Source organism: Grammomys surdaster, unplaced genomic scaffold, assembly GCF_004785775.1.
Source record: "Grammomys surdaster isolate TR1022 unplaced genomic scaffold, NIH_TR_1.0 126271, whole genome shotgun sequence".
Lineage (NCBI taxonomy): Eukaryota > Metazoa > Chordata > Mammalia > Rodentia > Muridae > Grammomys > Grammomys surdaster.
This window is the reverse complement of record NW_021621071.1, coordinates 6,027,107-6,045,620: the sequence shown is the minus strand read 5'-3', so window position 1 is coordinate 6,045,620 and position 18,514 is coordinate 6,027,107. Positions and strand designations below refer to the sequence as shown.

Below are 18,514 nucleotides of genomic sequence, written 5' to 3'. Positions count from 1 at the left end.
TCTTTCTTTCTTTCTTTCTTTCTTTCTTTCTTTCTTTCTTTCTTTCTTTCTTTCCTCTCTCTGTGTGTTAGTTTTTACATAGGGTCTTGGTATGCCATTCTGGCTGCCCTTGTAATCACTAATTTAGTCCAGGCTAGCCCATTCTCAGCAATCTTCTTGCCTCATCCTCCAATGTACTGGGATTATAGTTGTGAATCCTAACACCTGACCATCGAGAATACCTTTAATGATGACTATAAATGCACAGGTTTCCCTTTAGGGGACACTGGGTCATGGGGCTGAAGTCCAAGGGACTCATGTCCCACCCTCCTTTGTTCTGCCATTTCCTAGCGCTCACTTCTGACTCACGACACCTTGCTTATGTCTTTGCTTTTTTTTCTCTCTATAAACTCTCAGGAGGAGAGCAAGAAGCCTCATTCATTGTTTAAGGCTGTATTTGCATGTTGAATATCTGGAACAACCCTAGGTATCTGATTACTTGGATGAAAGGAGAGAGCCCTGTACTTCTTCGAGGCAGAGCACTGCCGTGACCAATGAGGGCTTGCTGCTCGCCCTCCCCCCATGCCATTCTTAAGAGGCATTTGCTTTTGATCTCTATCACTGCCCCAATCCTCCATTCACCGTGCATGCTCGGCTGTGGGCAAGAAGTTTCTCCTCTTGTTGCTTTCAAGCTTGGCATTGATCATAGCAAGGGTAATCATCCCCCTTAGACACTTTGGATGGCTGCTGCATTTTTAAAAAATGAAAGCAAAGTGCTGGGATATGGAAAAAACTGGAATTCTTGTAGAAAACTGTATATTGCCTGCTTGGGAATTATAAGCAAGATTAACATGGGATCTAGTAACACTTCAAAGAATTGAAAATGGAGTCTAAAATAAATACGTACATCCCCGTGTTTGTAGCATAATTGTTCGTGATAGACAACAGGTGGAACCAGTACACAATGCATGTTCTTTAGTATGGAGATCTAGGATCATAGAGCTGTCGTGTTTATAAAGTGATCTTGATTAGGTGAAGTTGTGGAGTGAAGAGACCATGTGTCTGAGTCAGCTCTACTCAGACACATGGTCTCTACGCTGCCATCCCCGGTCCACGTACCTGTCTACACGGAGCTGGCAGACAATACTTAGTGCGTCTACAACTCCTTCTTCTTTCAACTGTTGACAGCCAATGGATGTAGCGATGAAACACCCGGTTCTCCCAATTCCCGCACTGAATGGGGAAGAAAAGGAATAAGGAGATAAATAAAAACAGTGAAGTAAGCTTCTTTCTCTTAAATGTATACTTTTAACTTTGAAACTACAAAGACTAATAACAATGATAAAAATCCATATGAATCAAGTAGCCTATTGAGTAGTAGTAAACTAGCCTTGCTGGGCAAAAAATAGATTTTTTTTTCATTTAATTATAAGTAGTAGAATGAGTACGGTGGAAGGAGGTGAGAAGTTGGGAGAATGATGAGTAGATATTATAACTCTTCTAGAAAGTTCTAGAAAAGAACACGGCGAGGAATGGGCAGTTGAACAGAAAGAAAATATTTAGACACACTGCAATTGTGATGAACAGTGGTGAACAGTGGGAAAACAAAATGTCAGAGAAACCTAAAGGATAAAAAAGATGGTGTTGCCACAGTAGCAGAGGGAATTCTGGGAAGGGGGCTGACTGCGGGGTGCAGTTAGATACTGAGGCCTAGTGAGTAACTGAAGATTCATTTCTATTTCAGAGAGAGAATGGAACTAGAGGAACATATTTTCAGGCCATGGACATCGAGATGGTAACTGAACAGAAATACTGTGTGTCTTAACCCCCACCCCCAGCCCCATTTTCTATCACTGTCTTTATGTAAATTTCTCTCAACTCTGTATCTAAAGTCCCCAAATTTCACCTAGGTGGAACTTTTGATGGTACTATATTTCATACTTTCAATATATTTAAATATACACATCTATGTATCTTCCCCTCGATGGCCTTACCCATAACCTACAAAGCTTTCTAGTCTAGGGGCCTAAAGTCTTCTACATCTGTACCTCTTCCACCCCAACATCCCTTCTCTCATTTCATTTTTTTCTATTTTCTAGCTCAACGGAGCCTTTGGATGGGTACTTTCCTGTGTACAGAGTATTTGAATCCTTGGAGTCTCCATTTCATGATCATTGGGGGACATCATGATGCTTTCCGGATCTCAGAACTTTTCTTGGATTGATTCATGGTACAGCTTCTAGGTTCACTGTTCCAAACTAAGGCTATCGTTCACGCTTTACTCAAACACGGTTGTTGGCTCCCCTTGGTCAAGCACAACATCTATCCTATTCCTCTTGCTACTTGTCACCTAGAAAATCTTAACATTACAGCCATTAAACTTTGCATCTTCTATTGTTTTTTTGTTACTATCATATGTGCCACTGTCCTTATTTAGTGAATCATAATTATTTCACATATTTAGTATTTTCTTCAGGTGAATGTAACTAAAAAAAAAATTTTAAGGAATGGGTCTGTTTAATCAAAGTGTCCATAAAGACTTTGATTCTCTGAAGAAATAGGACTTGGACCATGTCCTAGGAAGGGCAGGTACTTTGTCTACCATGAATGAGAACATAGATCCCAGGTGAAACAATAATCTGGAAAAAGAACTGATGCAAACAGAATGTGTGACTTGTGAGAGGCAACAGATTAGCTGCAGCAGGGAAGAAGGTTCTTTGAATAGAAAAGCAGGAAACAGGGCCAGGCAGGGGAACTAAGATCGTACCCAGGAGGCTAAGGAGTACGAACTACATCCTGTATACTTTTAAGAACATTTCAAAGAATTTGATGGGAACTTTCCAGAAAGAATCTCACATATGAATCTCACATTCAAACTTGCTCATTTAGTGCCGAGGAATTCAGTTATCCCTGTAGTGTATCCACAGAGTCAAGACTAAGCCCTGCTGCACCAGGTGATGTGTCTCCATCCACCAGCTTTGAACACAGGCTGTATGTCATGCAAACACTTTCAGGAATATCATCTCACAGAAGCACATAGGCTATACCAGAGTGGCCCGAGGGAGAAGGGTATGTGTGTGCAATTAGTCAAGTACTTCTAAACTACATGGATGAGGTCATAAGGGCCCTGACTAGGGCGGACAGCCAGGAAGTGTGATTACGGGAGAAGCTTTGAAGGGAAAGCCAATCTGCTAACTGATTAGATACTGCAAGTAGAGCTGTAAGAAGGGCCAAAGATAACTGTCAACATTGGATGCAGAGTGGAAGGAACAAAGGGAGGCCACGTTCTTAGAAGCAGTAATCAGAGAGGGCCTTGATTGTATAGGGGAAGTGCCTCTTTCAGCTTACATATCCTTACTGTTTAATGACTTTGGGTGGGAGAGAGCTCCAGCCCTAAACTATGCCCAACTAGTTGCTTCCTCTTTAGCTCCAAGGGTTTAGGATAAAGTCTAATTCTAGAAAGTAGGCTTATATTTTTTTTTAATTAGAAAACTTTTAATTGGGCTGAAGAGATGGCTCAGTCATTAAGAGCACTGACTGCTCTTCCAGGGGCCCTGAGTTCAATTCCCAGCAACCACATGGTGGCTCACAACCATCTGTAATAACATCTGATGCCCTCTTCTGGTGTGTCTGACAAGAGCAATAATGTCCCTATATACATACAATAAACAAATCTTTAAAAAATTAATAAAAAAAATCTTTTCATTAATCTACAAAGTTTCAATAGAGAAAGAGAACAAGATAAATCTAAAATCACATATTTTGTCAAGCCCTTTCTTAGGATACTTGGAAAGTTAAACATCAACATCAGTTATTTTGGAAAAAATATAGGACTCTCGGCCCGTCCTGGAAATGAATGTAAATTACCTGCTTTGGTCACATGAAAAGGAAAGCAAGGAGAAAGGCCAGTTATGGGAGGTAAACTTCAACATAGGCACAGGGAAGAGAACCCTGTGGACTGCCATTGCTGTCACCTCATCTAACAGCCTCCACACCCTGTGTGTACTTTGTCTTCCTTAATGTGAATGTCCAGTCATCCGTTCCCCACCTCGTACATTCTCATTTTCATGAGATATCTCTGAAAAATGGTTAAGTGTTCCACCAAATATGCCATAATAATAAATGCTGCCAAGACATAGTTCAGGTAGTCTCTTAAAACAACAACAACAACAACAATCTACCAATAACTAAAGCTATCTGCAGTTCTTACTATATATGCGACCAAAGAGAGAAAAATGAACAAAAATTGAGTTTCAAGTCAGAAGATGAGGTAAGATCTCCTGCTCACTTAGACATTTACTTAGAACTTGAAATCCATTTGCTGTCTGCTTAAAAAAAAAAAAAAGTCCCCAAAGCTCTGATTCATTTCTGTCACTATCATTTTGATTAAGTCTTAGGGTATTAATTCATTTTTAATCAATATATAATTTACTACCAAGTTACATTCCGGAAGCTACGTCCTGCTTCTATCTGTTCTGTAATAGAAGAGCAGACAGCGGTTTGACGGGAGGATCAGTGTGTGCCTTACCTGCAGTGGACAACCACAGGCCCTCGGCCTTCAGAGGCCAGTCTGTCTTCTTCTACGTCCAGCATGAGCTGCAGAAGGGGCTGGGCACTGTCTGGAGTCTTGTGATCGGGCCATGAAGTGTACCAGTAATGCTTCACATGTTGGGTGTGACTTCCTTGCTGGAAATAGCAACAACCACCAAATGACTTACTCACGTGTGGGAGTAAAAGACGTCTACGCTACAGCACTAAGTGTCTTCTCTGGCCCCCTTCTTGCTGGCAGCTAACTTCTGGGTAAGAAAAAAAAAATCTAGACGCTTTTCAAAAATACCCTTTCACCTTGAGAAAGTTTGACTATGAGTACCCTGGCCTGACAGGGAAGCTGAGTGTCCTCCCTCTAAGAATCCAGGTCTGTATCTGTATCCATCATAGAGATTACAGATCACACACATACCACTATACACTGAGTGTATCTTTATAATACATTTTAGTAGCTGAAATGTTGCTGCTGCTTGGGACAGGGTCTTACTATGTAGCCCTGACTGGTCTGGAACTCACTATGTAAGACCAGGATGACCTTGAACTCACAGCCTCTGCCTCCTGAGTGATGGGATTAAAGGTGAAAATATAACCAGAAAGAAAAGGTTAGATTGTGTTTCCTGGTCTCTAAGTCTTAACAGATTATGTATAAACATATTAGCAAATATGTGAGGGTTTGCTTGATACCTGGTCAGAATAGTTCTATGCATATCTCAAACGATTTAACACTGAGGATCCCTAGCAGTAAAGGAACTATGTGCAATCCCTGGCGAGGGTACACTTTGAGCAGAGGCTCACACATCATCTCAATACCCGCAGCCCTGGTGGGAGGCCTATTTCTGATCAGGCATGTGTTTAACAGTAGGTTTCTGAAGAGCCTTCCTCTGCTACACTTTTGAATTAAAGACCATCCTCGGGCCCTGCCTTCACTCTCTTCTTCATGATGCTTCTATCCCAGGAGTAGGCTGCTGATAGGACTGAGGTCCTGAGATAGGTTATTCTTTAAAAGTAAAAATAATACAATGGCAACGCTGGCTAGCACCCACTGCCCCATGGCAACACTGGTTAGCATCTGCTGACCCATGGCAACACTGGCTAGCATCCGCTGACCCATGGCAACACTGGCTAGCATCCCCTGCCCCATGGCAACACTGGCTAGCATCCCCTGCCCTATGGCAACACTGGTTAGCATCTGCTGCCCCATGGCAATGCTGGCTAGCATCTGCTGCTCCATGGCAACATTGGCTAGCATCTGCTGCCTCATGAGTTAGGTAAGACTACATTTCTAAGACTAAAGCTGGTCTAGGATTGTCCCTGTGAATAACCACTAATGCTAAGTTTTTTAAGATTGCATGAGCGCCGCAGGCTCATCTTGCTATGCACAGCCATATAACAGTGTAGACTTTCCCTTCAACGGTGCTCAGACCCCACTTAAAGCTGCTTAGACCATAACGATGTTAGCATAAAGGTCCCAGTGAGGTCTCCTTCATAAGCCTATAGTTAAGGACCTTCCGAAGGCTAAGTCAGAAATGTTCTCTAAGTGAAAAGTAGCTGAACCCCCAACGTCCTGCAAAGTGAGCTTCCTTAATGCCCACTTACATCCGTTCAGTCACTTCACAGGCTAATAGTGTCAGACAACAAGGAATGTCGGTAGCTTGTCTTTGCACTCAGTATTGTCTCGCTTGTCTACACTGAATCTGTTAGGACTTACGAAAGGAGAAATGTAACCCTGTCCTCACTTACTATGAGATGGCAACAGCCGATGACCTTACCTTTAAGACGAGGTTGCGGATGGTGTAGTTATCACACTCACTCACGCCGATGACCAGAACCTCCACCTTGCCGTAAATCCCTCTCTTTTCTGGCCAGTAGAGCACACATTTCTGGGGGGGGGGGGGGGAGAAAAGAACAGCAAAGCTCTGTAGCTCTCTTCTTTCAAAGGTATCTATTTTTTTTCATGTAACTAAAATAACTCAAAAGTCAGTTTTATTACTCTGTAAAGATCCGAAGATGAGGCAAACTTTATGATGTGTAAACCAGACTGTAATAAAGTTTCTGTTTTACAAGTGTTTTTCGTGCTTCACTAGTAACCCCATACCAATCATAACAACGGGTAAAATTTCCTCAGGCTCTATTGAGAACTTAAGGATTTTTAACCGTAATAACGAACAGGTATAAGAAATGTTTTTCTCCCGTGGTGGCTGAACAAAGCACCAAATCCTGCCACATCAAGCCAACATGTCTAACAGGAATTTTTGTAACGTATTAGATGCCCGTATAATGAAGACCCCTTGGCATGCAAGGCAGATGTAGTGACTGTTAGTATATGAAAAGCAGTATGTTTTGCCAGGTCCGATGATGTTTCTCACTTATGAGACTTACTGACATTAATATGGAATACAATTATGACTGACATGTTTTTATAAGGGATCCTCTGGGAAGGAATTAACAGGACCGATCACAATGATATTGGAAACAGAAGGATAAGGTGCAGACTTTGGATCAGATGCAGATTTTAGTTCTACTATAAGCAGAACACTTGAATTCTCTGGACACAGTTTCCTTATAACTTCATACATGCTAAGTACTTTGGACAAAGCCCAGCATACAGTAAACACTTAAAACATGTCACTGTTACTATGTTTTCATTCATTATTGCATTTTGCTTATTTTGCTTATGATTCTTTAGCTTTTGCAAAGGTTGTGCCACACACACAGCTGAACTTTCTTTTTAAGATTTATTTATTTATTTATTTATTTATTTATTTATAATATGTATATGAGTACATTATCTTCATGTGCACCAGAAAAGAGCACCAGATCCCATTACAGATGGTTGTGAGCCACCATGTGGTTGCTAGGAATTAAATTCAGGATCTCTGGAAGAGCAGCCAATGCTCTTAACCACTGAGCCATCCAGCCCCGCCAGCTAAACTTTTGGTGAAAAACAAGAACCAACAAAGAAAACTATAGTCAAAACAGGCCAAAATGAGACAACTACACGGTTTTTGTGAAGGTTGAAAACCTAAATATGATTCACCCCCAATTCTGTATTTTGATACTATGAATATATAATTTTACAACCCAGAGCAAGTAGTTTCAGAATGGCACTCAAAACCAACCAGCCAACATACACACACACCAAAATCAAACAAAGATCCCATTATTAAAAAGTGAACAAATATTATATGTGTGTATTTGTGTAGGTGGCCACACATGGATGTGTGTACATATGTGAATGAGAACCAGAGAACAACCAAGTGTGTTGTTACGCTGAGAAGTTAGTGACTTTGTGTGGCTGTGCTGGGGTCCAGAAAATGACCTAAGTATTGAATCGGCAACTTCAGAGCCAGGTGTCTCAGACTTCCTGTCCCTGCCTCTCAGAGCCCCAGAAAGCCACACAGGGTTCCCTCTGAAGTATTCTTATCTGAATGAGGGAAGTTCTTCCAGACCTTCCCTAAGATCTCAAAAGGAAGATTCATCAGTGGAAAGAAAACAAGAATCGATACCACGCCCAGAGCCCTGATGAACTTTGTTCAAGACTGTTATCTGTTCTGACCTATTTATCTCCCACTACCACCAAAAAAAAAAAAAAAAAAAAAAACCAAAAAAAAAAAACCAGTTTCTCAGAATAGCCATGGTGGATGACTCTGGTACTCCCTGTAACTGTGGGCTTTTCTACCTATGACCCAGTTCCCAAATAACAATTCAGAGGCTATATTTTATTAATAAATGCCTAGGCTGTAAGTTAGGCTTGTTCCCTGACTACCTCACAATGCATATAAACCCATTTATACTATTCTACGTCTGTCACATGGCTAGTTACCTCTCCTCAGTTTAATATGTCTGAATTCCTCCCAGTCCAGGTGGCAAAATTCCCATGCCTGACTCTTTCCCAGAGTTCCTCTCTTTCTGCTGGATGTCCCGCCTTCTAATCCTGTCTCAGCTTATTTATTGGCTATCGATTTTTATTGACAGGTGATGCTTCCACACAGAACACCAAGTACAAAATATTATCCCTACAACTCCTATTACTCAGAAGGCCAAGGGAAGGAGTTCATGAATCTGAGGCTAGCCTGGGCTACCTAGGGGTATACTGACTCAAAAAGCTGAAACAAACAAACAAACATGAACAAACAAAACAAATAGAAGATGTAACCAAAACAAGAACCTCTCACTGCAATACATTTCTCTAATAAAGCCTGTATCCCCCACATCATTCTATCATAGGGAAGCCATATGTAACTTTTTGAATCTTTTGGTTTACTGAATGCACACTCCTCGTTTTCATGATATACATCCTTGCGTATGAACAATGTTTATGCTCCTCCTTTGTGATTCTCAATTTCTGAAACTCCACTGAGCAGCGGGCAAGTTCCTTTTATGCTTGTGGCGTTTCCTATAGCACCTTTAACGGTAATATGCGTTTTCAACACTTTATATCATTTAGTCAGGCAATTTCATATCTATGAATAATATCTTGATGAACATTAGCTGGTTAGAGATGTGGACAAAAAAAATCAGAGCGACTTAAACATCTATTAATAACTAAATAACTGCATGAGTTTTGATATAGCCACACAATGAGATTTTAGCAGTTATTAAAAGTAATCCCTTGATGAATTACGACAAAGAGGATGCTCACAGTGCTGAAAACATAATGCACGGTGAGACGCGGCTACCCCATCCTTCTCTTTAGGTCAGTTCTTTGAGCATGTGTCCAATTTCCAGCTCTTGCCCACACAGAGTTCTAGACCTTTCATTCTGAGTACCACCGGAAAGGTTCCGGTACTCCCCGAACTTCATACTTGAAAAGCAAAGCTCATTTTCCTCCCTCATAAGGTCCTCTCATTTCCCTAAACTGGGCGCATGCCACCACCAGCCCACCAGCGCTCTACACCGGGAGTCCTGGGCTCATACTACCACTGCCAACTAGCACTCTACACCAGAGTCCTGAGCGCACGAGGTCACCGCCCACCAGCACTCTATACCAGAGTCTTTATCTTTCTCACCTTCAATCAAGACAAATCCCTGCGACTCTCAGCCCTGGAGTACCTCCGACCTCCATTTCTCAGGACCCTGACCCTGCCTTAGTTCACTGCCTTATTATTTCTTGTCTGGACTATTGCTGTAGCTTTCTACCTTGCTTCTCTCTTGAGTTTCAAATCCAAACCCTAGACCCTCCGCCAACCGTGTTCCTGATGTGCAAACTACATTGGCACTCTGCATTAAAAAGATCCTCCTTGATTCGCCACACCCAAAGATTTTAGTATAACTTCGGATCCTCATGGCAAATGCTCGTTCTGTCTCAGTTTCCTGACTCTCCAGGAAACTGTGCTCCGGCACAGTAAGTAGATTGCTGACGTGCTGTTGTTTGACTGGACTATCCTCATCCCCCCAAGCCCTGGGGAAGATACTTATACTTCAGGCACTGTGTTAGCTTTTGGGTCAATATATAGAATTGAAATGGATACTTCGTATAATTCTGTCAGACAGAGATGGAAAGGAAACGAAAGACAGCGGAAGTTAACATGTGATCCCTCAATGGGGCACTGACGTTAAACTGTTCGCAATGGCTGAATAAGCGAACCTATCACCAACAATAGGGTGTCCATGCAAAACTCAAGTCACTCTCGTAACTCTGATGAAAGTGTGTGGGGGTATAGAAAGAGACATTCCTCTTTTAAGTACTGGACAGAAGTATTATACTAGGCTAAGTCATCGGGGAACTCCCCCACTTCAAGAAAGATAAATTCTGCATGGTATTGTTTTCTGTGACCAATAGGAGGCTGGTTATCTTCCAACACTTCTTCCTCTTGTGGCCTGCTACTATGTCAGTAGTATGCTTGAGTGTAGGGGCTTCCACATTCACCAAATGAATTAGAACATGACTTCCATCCCATGCTAACTTGCAGGCTCTACCTCATGACTTCTACCCTCTGAGAAGTTTGTCATCTAGCATTAGCCCATCCCTGGGAAGGTCAGTCCTTCCTCACTCCAACTCTATGGTGGTGGTGATGGAGTGACCCTTGCACTCCTGCACTCCTGCACTCCATACACGACAGGGACATTGACATCAGAGAGTGCTCAGCTCAGGCACTCTGTGTGCACCGCGGCAGGGACATCAACATTTCCTTCCTTTCCCAGTTCAAGAGGGATCTACAATGAGTGGTGGTCAGAAGAGTCTGAGAACTTCGTTTGACTCACAGGAATATTGTAAACAGTTTCTTTTCTGAGATAAGGATGCACTATACAGCTCAAGGGGACCTTGACCTTGTAATCCTATTCAAGGGCTGAGACTATTGGCCGGGATCATTACAGTATGTTTAAACAGAACTGTCTGTCTGCCATTTTGTCTTCCCCTCCCTCCTGCTCTCCCTCCCCTCCTCCCTTCTCTTCCTCCCTCCTGTTTTTCTTTCTTTCCTTCTTCCTTCCTCCCTCCCCTCCCCTCTTCTCTCTCCCTCCCTTCTTTTCTTCCTCCCTCCCTCCTCTTTCTCTTTCTTTCATTCATTCTTTTTTCTTTCTTCTCTCCCTCTCCTTTCTCCTCTCTCCTTCCTTTCTTCTCTTTTTCCTTCCTTCCTTCCTTCCTTCCTTCCTTCCTTCCTTCCTTCCTTCCTTCCTTCTTTCTAGGTCCTGCATCCCCAGGGTCTACACAGTCTAGGCAAGCACTCCCACACTGAGCTACATTACACTCCATCACCTGCCTGATTTGATCCTCTGATTACAGTTATACTCTCTAGGAATACAGTCATTCATGTTAAAAGAATGTAAACACTATTTTCAGTATTCTTTTGTTATATAAGGAATTCTCTTCAGGTCGAGATTCATTCAAAAAATCAAAGAACTCAAAGTTGCCTGCAGCTAGGTCTCTTTCATTATAAGAACTTATTTGTCAGCTCTAGAGTTTTTGTTTTTACTTTGTTTATTCCCACTTTGTAAAGAATGACAGATTATTGAGATTACAAAAAAGAAGATGGTGATCCACGCACCCCTTTGTTTATTAGAAAGTAAGCAGTTATAAACATATAAAGCGTGGGAATTTCTAAAGATATGTCCGCCTCTGCATTCTTTAGAGGAAGTGAGTGTTGTCTATTTTAAACAACGACACCGAACACAATTGAGAGCTGGCTGGTGTTCAGTCACCAGCATCTTCCTGGTGGTGTGAACCTACAGCGTATTCCTCTAACGCAGGCTTCTCAGGGTCATTTTGATCTGTAGAACATTAGCATTTCCTATACAGTGTTACATGTGTATCCTTGAGGAGCCTGGGCATGAAGGATTTTTATTTTAAATTCAACAGTGAAGGGGTGGTTAAAACATGTCTTGGACTTTTGGGATCATGACTGACTACAGGAAATAAACAAGAAGCAGATTACACAGCAAATATAGAACACGTTTGATTTTTTTCATGTCCCTGGGAGTGTATCTCAAATATTAAAAAAGGATAAGAGACCAAACGTTAACAACAACAAAAATCCCAATAAAGTACATCTCCATGTTGAATTTCGCACGCAGCCAAAGAGAATAACAAAATCCTCAACAACAATTCAGCATGGGAATTATTTTTTTAAAATGTTTCCTTGCTTTCCCCAGATCCACAGAGTTCTCCTGTGGGCCCAATGAAATCTGAGAATGGTATTAAGAAATTAAACTTGAAAAGAAGTTGTCTCTTGCAGATGCAGGGTGGAGTGAGAGAGAGCCCATGTACCCCCAGGGGAGGAACCCTACAGATCTGGCCCTGGGCAGTTCTAGGAGAATGATAGCAGTGGTGCTGGAGTTAATGAAGGGCAGCAGTTCACTGGGGCTTTGACATTTGCTCATAGTAGGTTTTTCTGAAATGCGTTAGGGAACTACAATGCTTAAAATATGCTCTCCCTTAAAGGTGAAGGGGAGGGGTGATGGTGTGGGAGGCTCATGGAGTGGGGACTGGGAAGGGGGACAACATTTGAAACGTAAATAAATAAATTAAAAAAAAATAATCTCCGACTATCCACCTTAGTTCCTGCCCTGAAAATGCTGGATTAGGCAGGCACTAGGGAGCTCGGAGGAAGGGAGTGGCTGGGTAGAGATGATTAGTATAGACTGTACAAACGTGTGGAACATTCAAAGACTAAAAGGAACAAATTACAGCACATTCCTGGTGTCTGTCTGTCTCTCTCTCCCCTCCCCTTTCTTCCTCCTCTTTCTTTCTTTCCTTCCTTCCTTCTTTCTTTCTCTCTTTCTCTCTCTCCTCCCCCTTCTCTTTCTCTCTCTTCCCCCCTCTTTCTTTCTTTTTTTTCCAGACAGGGTTTCTCTGTGTATCCCTAATTGTCCAAACCAGGCTGGCCTCAAAGTCAGAGATCCACTTGCCTTTACCTCCCGAATGCTGGGATTACACACACGCACCACCACTGCCCGGCCTCATTTCTGATCCTTTTCACGAGTGAGCAAACAATATGTCACAAGAGTTGAGGATTAAAATGCCCGAGTGGACACAAATCATAACATAGCCCAGAGCTACTACAGAATTAGGTAATTTTCACGAGACACTCCTCCAGTGCATCTGCTTTCCCAATATTATTTCTTAATGATTGTGTACAATTTATAGTAGGCATTATTTTCTCTTAAAAATATATACAATTAAAAAACTACTCATATTTATAAATAATAACATGTTAACTTTCTGTATTTGTTTTTTTAAATATTTGTTTTTATTTATGTATTTGGGTGTGTCTACCCACAGACGTGTGTGCTCATGTCCAGAAGAGAGTCCTGATCCCTGGAGCTGGAGTAACAGGCAGTTGTGAGCTGCCCACTCGTGGGTGCTGGGAACTGAATTCTTGCCCTCTGAAAGATGAGCGAGTGCTCTAACCACTGAACAGCCTCTCCAGCCCCTCACATGCTTGATTTTATATGATTAATTAAACAATTAATTGTTAATTATTTTTGAGGCAGGATTTCACTCTGCAACCCAGGATGGCCTTCAACACACAGTGACCTTCCTGTTTTGGTATCTGTGGTGCTCAAGTCACAGGGGTGAGGAGCCACGCCTCTTTGGCTTTTTTTTTTTTTTTAAACCCGGAGCAATAGAATTCATAAAGATATGAATGTGTTCTAAAACACCAATTATATAATGAGAATTATTTATATATTTGTAGTTTCTATTAGTTAGGTTTTGTACTCTCATAACTCTCCAGGATTTTATCTCTACCTCCATGATTTATGTTGTTGGCTTACTATTTTTTATTACTTTGGAGTCCTTTAAAAGTATTTTATTTAGTATGTGTATGTGTATGTGTATGTGTATGTGTATGTGTGTATGTATGTGTGTGTGTATGTGTGTGCGTATGTATGTGTGTATGTGTGTGTATATATGTGTGTGTATATGTGTGTATGTATGTGTGTATGTGTGTGTATGTGTGTGTGTATGTGTGTGTGTATGTGTGTGTGTGTGTATGTGTGTGTGTATGCATGTGTGTATGTGTGTGTGTATGTATGTGTGTGTGTGTATATGTATGTGTGTGTATATGTGTATATGTATGTGTGTATGTATGTATGTGTGTGTACCTGTGTGTCTGTGTGTGTGTATGTGTGTATGTGTATATGTGTGTATGTGTGTGTATGTGTATATGTGTGTATGTGTGTGTATGTATGTGTGTATGTGTGTGTGTGTGTATACTAGCAAGTCACTTTCTCAGAAACTTGCTTTATGTTTTACATGCCACCTTATTTTACTAAACCCTACATTTGTAGTTTCTATTATTTTAACTTCTTGTGGGTGTTATTTCTGGTTGTTTCTTCTGATTTTTTTCTTATTTGTTTGTTTTCTTTACTTCTGTGTCTCATAATTTTGACTTGTGAGTGCATGTTTGGCTGATTCTTTTTTAATTTCTGGAAGTTCTATGAGGTATATGTATAGATCTAGAATGGACACACACACACACACAGTGAATATATATATACACATACATCTACCTATCACTTATCTATAGATTATCTATCTATCTATCTATCTATCTATCTATCTATCTATCATCTATTGATCTACCAAGTTGCTGCTTTTATTTTTATAAAGCGCACAGAATGCTGCTAACTAGGACATGTTGATTGCTCCACCTGGCATTTTGTGTTTTTTTAAGGTCTGAACTTTCCCAGTTTTGAATAATCCGTGGATAGTTCTTAATCAAAATAAGAAAGCCAGGTTTGTACTAATTAATTTGCTCCTAGAGTCTTAGTTCAGCAGACAGATTTAACTGTGTGGTTCACCTTTGCTTTTCTTGTTTTGCGCCCCTTACAGGAGCCCTCATTGTCACTTCTGGCTCCTGCAAGCCCAGGTTTGTCTCTGACTCTTGCAGGTCACTAAAACATAAGCAATTGGTACTTCTCTGGTTTTTTAGCTCTTGTTAAAGTTTTGGAATTTTGAAGTACGTTTTGGAAATTCTTTTAGGTTTTTAAAGTTCTGCTGTGTGTGCTCTCAGTTTGCCCAGTGTACTTGGGTTATAGTGAAACTGGCTACCATATTACATAAACTCTCTACATGTGTGCACAGATGTGCCCCTTTAGAGGATATCCCTTTGAAACTTGGAGAATCCTTTCTACCACAAAGCTGAAAATGGCACCTTAACCAACTGTTCATGGATTGCCAATGAGTTAGCGTGTCAACAGACTGAACTATGCACAAAGACGATTGGTTGGGCTTATTTCTACTGTGCCATCCTAGGCTTCATATCGGAGGCACAGAAACACGAAGAGCTGCACGTATAGCCTCCTCTGTTTGTAAAAACATACTATTCTTCTAGGACACGGTTCATTTATTATAGCAAAAATGAAAAAAACAGCGCGCTTTTAAAAGTTTTTAAGTTTTGTGGGCTTGCATTCTCTCAAGTAGTTGCAGAATTATACATGTGAACTTATATCTCACCAAAGGAAAAAAAGAGAAATCTGAGTTTCCCTAAATGGTGTAATAATTTTGACAAGGAAACAAACATTAACGGAAGTCAAGCAAACAACCATTTCAGCACGATGGCCAACACCTGGGAAGCAGCACCAGGGATGGCAGCCTTCAGGAACTACTCAATTTTGTTCTCATGGTACAAAATAAAGACTAAGTCTCAGAAAAGATGGCCAGTGTGGAAATAAATCTACCTTTGTCTGGATTTTGAACTGTAGAGAGAAAATACTGTGTATTGTACAGATGCATCACCTGTCAATGAAAAAGTCTTTGGCCTACGGTTTAAGCAGGAAATAGAGGTGGGGCATCCAGGAGACAGGAAGGATTCTGGGATAGGACCAGGCCCAGGAAGAGTTATCCAGGAAGATGTGAGGAGATGGATCCATGGAACACCTGAGCACAGGTAACCAGCCATGTGGCAGAATATAGGTTAAAATAATTGAGTTGTTTTAGTTATCATTCTAGTCAGAGACGAGCCTAACTATACAGCCAAGGTATTTGTAAATATATTTTGAGTCTGGGTTTTATTTCTGAGAGCACGGGACCGGGAGGAAGAACCGGGCCATAGCTCAACATTGGATTTTTTGCTATAATGATATTAGAAAAGTTATTTGATTTTTATTAGTTCTCTCCACTGTTTCTTTCAGTCTCGTTTTCCTAACGAGTCCCTACTTGTCCCCCTATTTCCCGTTGTCACCCTCTCCTCCCTCATCCCACTGCCCAGCGCATGCCACTCCCTTATTCTGGTCTGGTTGGCATCCAACAACATCTGTCTCTTCCATTACACAGTGATTAACAGATTTATCGTGTTTCTCCCACCAGGAAGTTAAAATTACCCATGGAAGGATCTGCTCTGCTTTATTTACTGATACATACAGGTGTCAACAACCCAAACGGTACCTGTTAATAAATAAAAATTACTTGTTTTGTAATAATTTTTATTTCCTTGCCCGTCATGTTTTTTTATTGAGATATATGTGTGCAAATGAGAAACATGCATGACATATATGTTAACTGGCCTGAAGGATGGTTATCACTCCTAGAACAATACCAATTATCATTTGCCAGAGGTATAAAGTGACCTCCCCATTTGATGCCTTTGTCCATCTTATATAAACATTTTGTAAGGGCATGGTCATCTCATTGAGTTCAAACCTCTCCTACTGTAGAAGTAACGTGTTTAACATTCAGGACTGGGCTAAGCTTCATACCTCATTTTTCTCTTTGAGTTTTGTGATCATAACAATCACGGGACTGTCTTCTTGCCAAACCATCTGCCAGAAGTCATTCACAGTGTTGATCATGGGGCCCTGGGTGGCAATAAAGGCTTTCTCCTTACCACTGTAGCCCTAGTTGGAGTAAAGAGACAAACATATTGGCTTATGTTCCAGATTGTAACGGACATTTGGGGGATGGTCTTTAGAATGATAGAGGTGTGGAAGTTCAAAAGCAGCTTCCTTGCTTCTAGCACCATAGACATAGACGTGGTGTTTCCTAGAAAATCCAGCTTGCCATTAGGGAGTAAGGGTTGTAAAGTTCTGTCCCACAAGAATGTCCACATGTAGATTATACTCAAGGATTCACAGCCAAGGAGGGAGGACTCATAGCCAAGGAGGGAGGACTCACAGCCAAGGGGGGAGGACTCACAGCCAAGGAGGGAGGACTCACAGCCAAGGGGGGAGGACTCACAGCCAAGGAGGGAGGACTCACAGCCAAGGAGGGAGGACTCACAGCCAAGGAGGGAAGATTCAGGGTGAAACATCTATCGCCAGTGTTGCTGAGATTATAACGTATAACATGAAACACTACTGACCAAATTAAAGCAAACTTTATTCAGTGGAAAGAAGATGCAGACAAAGCTGGGGGGCATTTCTTAGGGGGAAAAAAAGGTAAAAGCATCAATTCCAAATTGTAAGTCAACCTGCTAACCTGAAAGAAATGGATAGCTACTTACCCGAATGTAATTAGCATTAATGTAAGTACTCAATGAATCAGTTATATTTTTTGGTCTTAAGCACACTCTGCTGAGGGGATCTGAGGAAGAAACCAGAGAGGACACATTGAGTAGATTTACTTTTAAAAAAAAATCTTCAGAGCAAACATAAGCAGCAGAGAGAAGTGTGTAAATTCAAGTCTATTCACCCAGTGTCTGTTTGTCTTTGGTGTCCATGTGTGTCCATCTCTTGATCTATCGCTGACATTGGGTGCCCTCATTGACCCCTGATTCTGACATAGGTTATGACATCTTTTAAATGGAGTTCTGATTCTTAACTCTTCTCTCATCTGGACCCTTCTTTTTTTTCTTTAGATTTGAAGTTTACGACCCTGCTTTTCTCCTATTCCTTCAGAAAAGCATTGGGCTGTCCTCTCCTATTTCTCTCCGCTACATCACCTGATCCAGCCCTTCAGGACCTCAGCCTGCCTGGCAAGTATTTCAGCAGTGTTCCTTGATTTACTGGGATTGAAATGTATGCCATCAGCATGGGGTTGAGTGGGGCAAGTGAGAGTGAGAGGAAGTTGAAGAGCAGAGCTCCTTCTCAGTCTGTTCTTAAAACAACAAACAATGTTACTGACCACCATAAGATGCGGCTGCTCTCAACGCATTAGAGTTCCTGCATCATCAAACCTGTAAGTCTAAGAGAAGTTCCCTTAGGCAGTGGCTGCCACTCTATCAGCGTATTCTAAACTGAAACACGGTCCTGTTCATAGAAGGCAGGCCTTCACTCAGTTTACCCAAAACACTACAGTACTCTTCCTGTGCCTTTTTAGATGACCAGAGAGAAGCAGGGTGAGTGTGGAAATGGATCAGTTAAAGGTCAGGTGTAACCTCACAAAGGATAAAGAATTGGGGTTCAGCACATAGACCTCTTCTGGGAGACAAGCCTTCAGCACTTATGGGAATTTCTCTGAAGGGTCATGATGGGCCAACAGTTCTGAAGCAAACTAGAGCCGAGTGGGCTCTGGGAATGTGTCCAGTGGCAACCTGATCAGCTAAAGTCCTCATAGGACAGATCCTGTGGAGAAGCCAAATGACACGAATCATTTGGCCCCGTGTCATTG

At 41.5% G+C, this 18,514-nt stretch overlaps 1 protein-coding gene across 5 annotated transcripts in view; it reads right to left on the bottom strand.

The window, feature by feature from the left end:
• Ptprr (protein tyrosine phosphatase receptor type R) overlaps nt 1–18,514 on the bottom strand; it is a 239,909-nt gene that overhangs the window by 16,705 nt on the left and 204,690 nt on the right. For all 5 annotated transcript variants that reach the window (XM_028759010.1, XM_028759012.1, XM_028759011.1 and 2 more), the window contains 5 exons: nt 17,409–17,488; nt 16,666–16,803; nt 6,297–6,407; nt 4,508–4,665; nt 1,099–1,212 (listed from right to left, as the gene is read on the bottom strand). In XM_028759010.1, the coding sequence (XP_028614843.1) occupies nt 1,099–1,212; nt 4,508–4,665; nt 6,297–6,407; nt 16,666–16,803; nt 17,409–17,488 (601 nt within the window). The remainder of the gene's footprint in view (nt 1–1,098; nt 1,213–4,507; nt 4,666–6,296; nt 6,408–16,665; nt 16,804–17,408; nt 17,489–18,514) is intronic.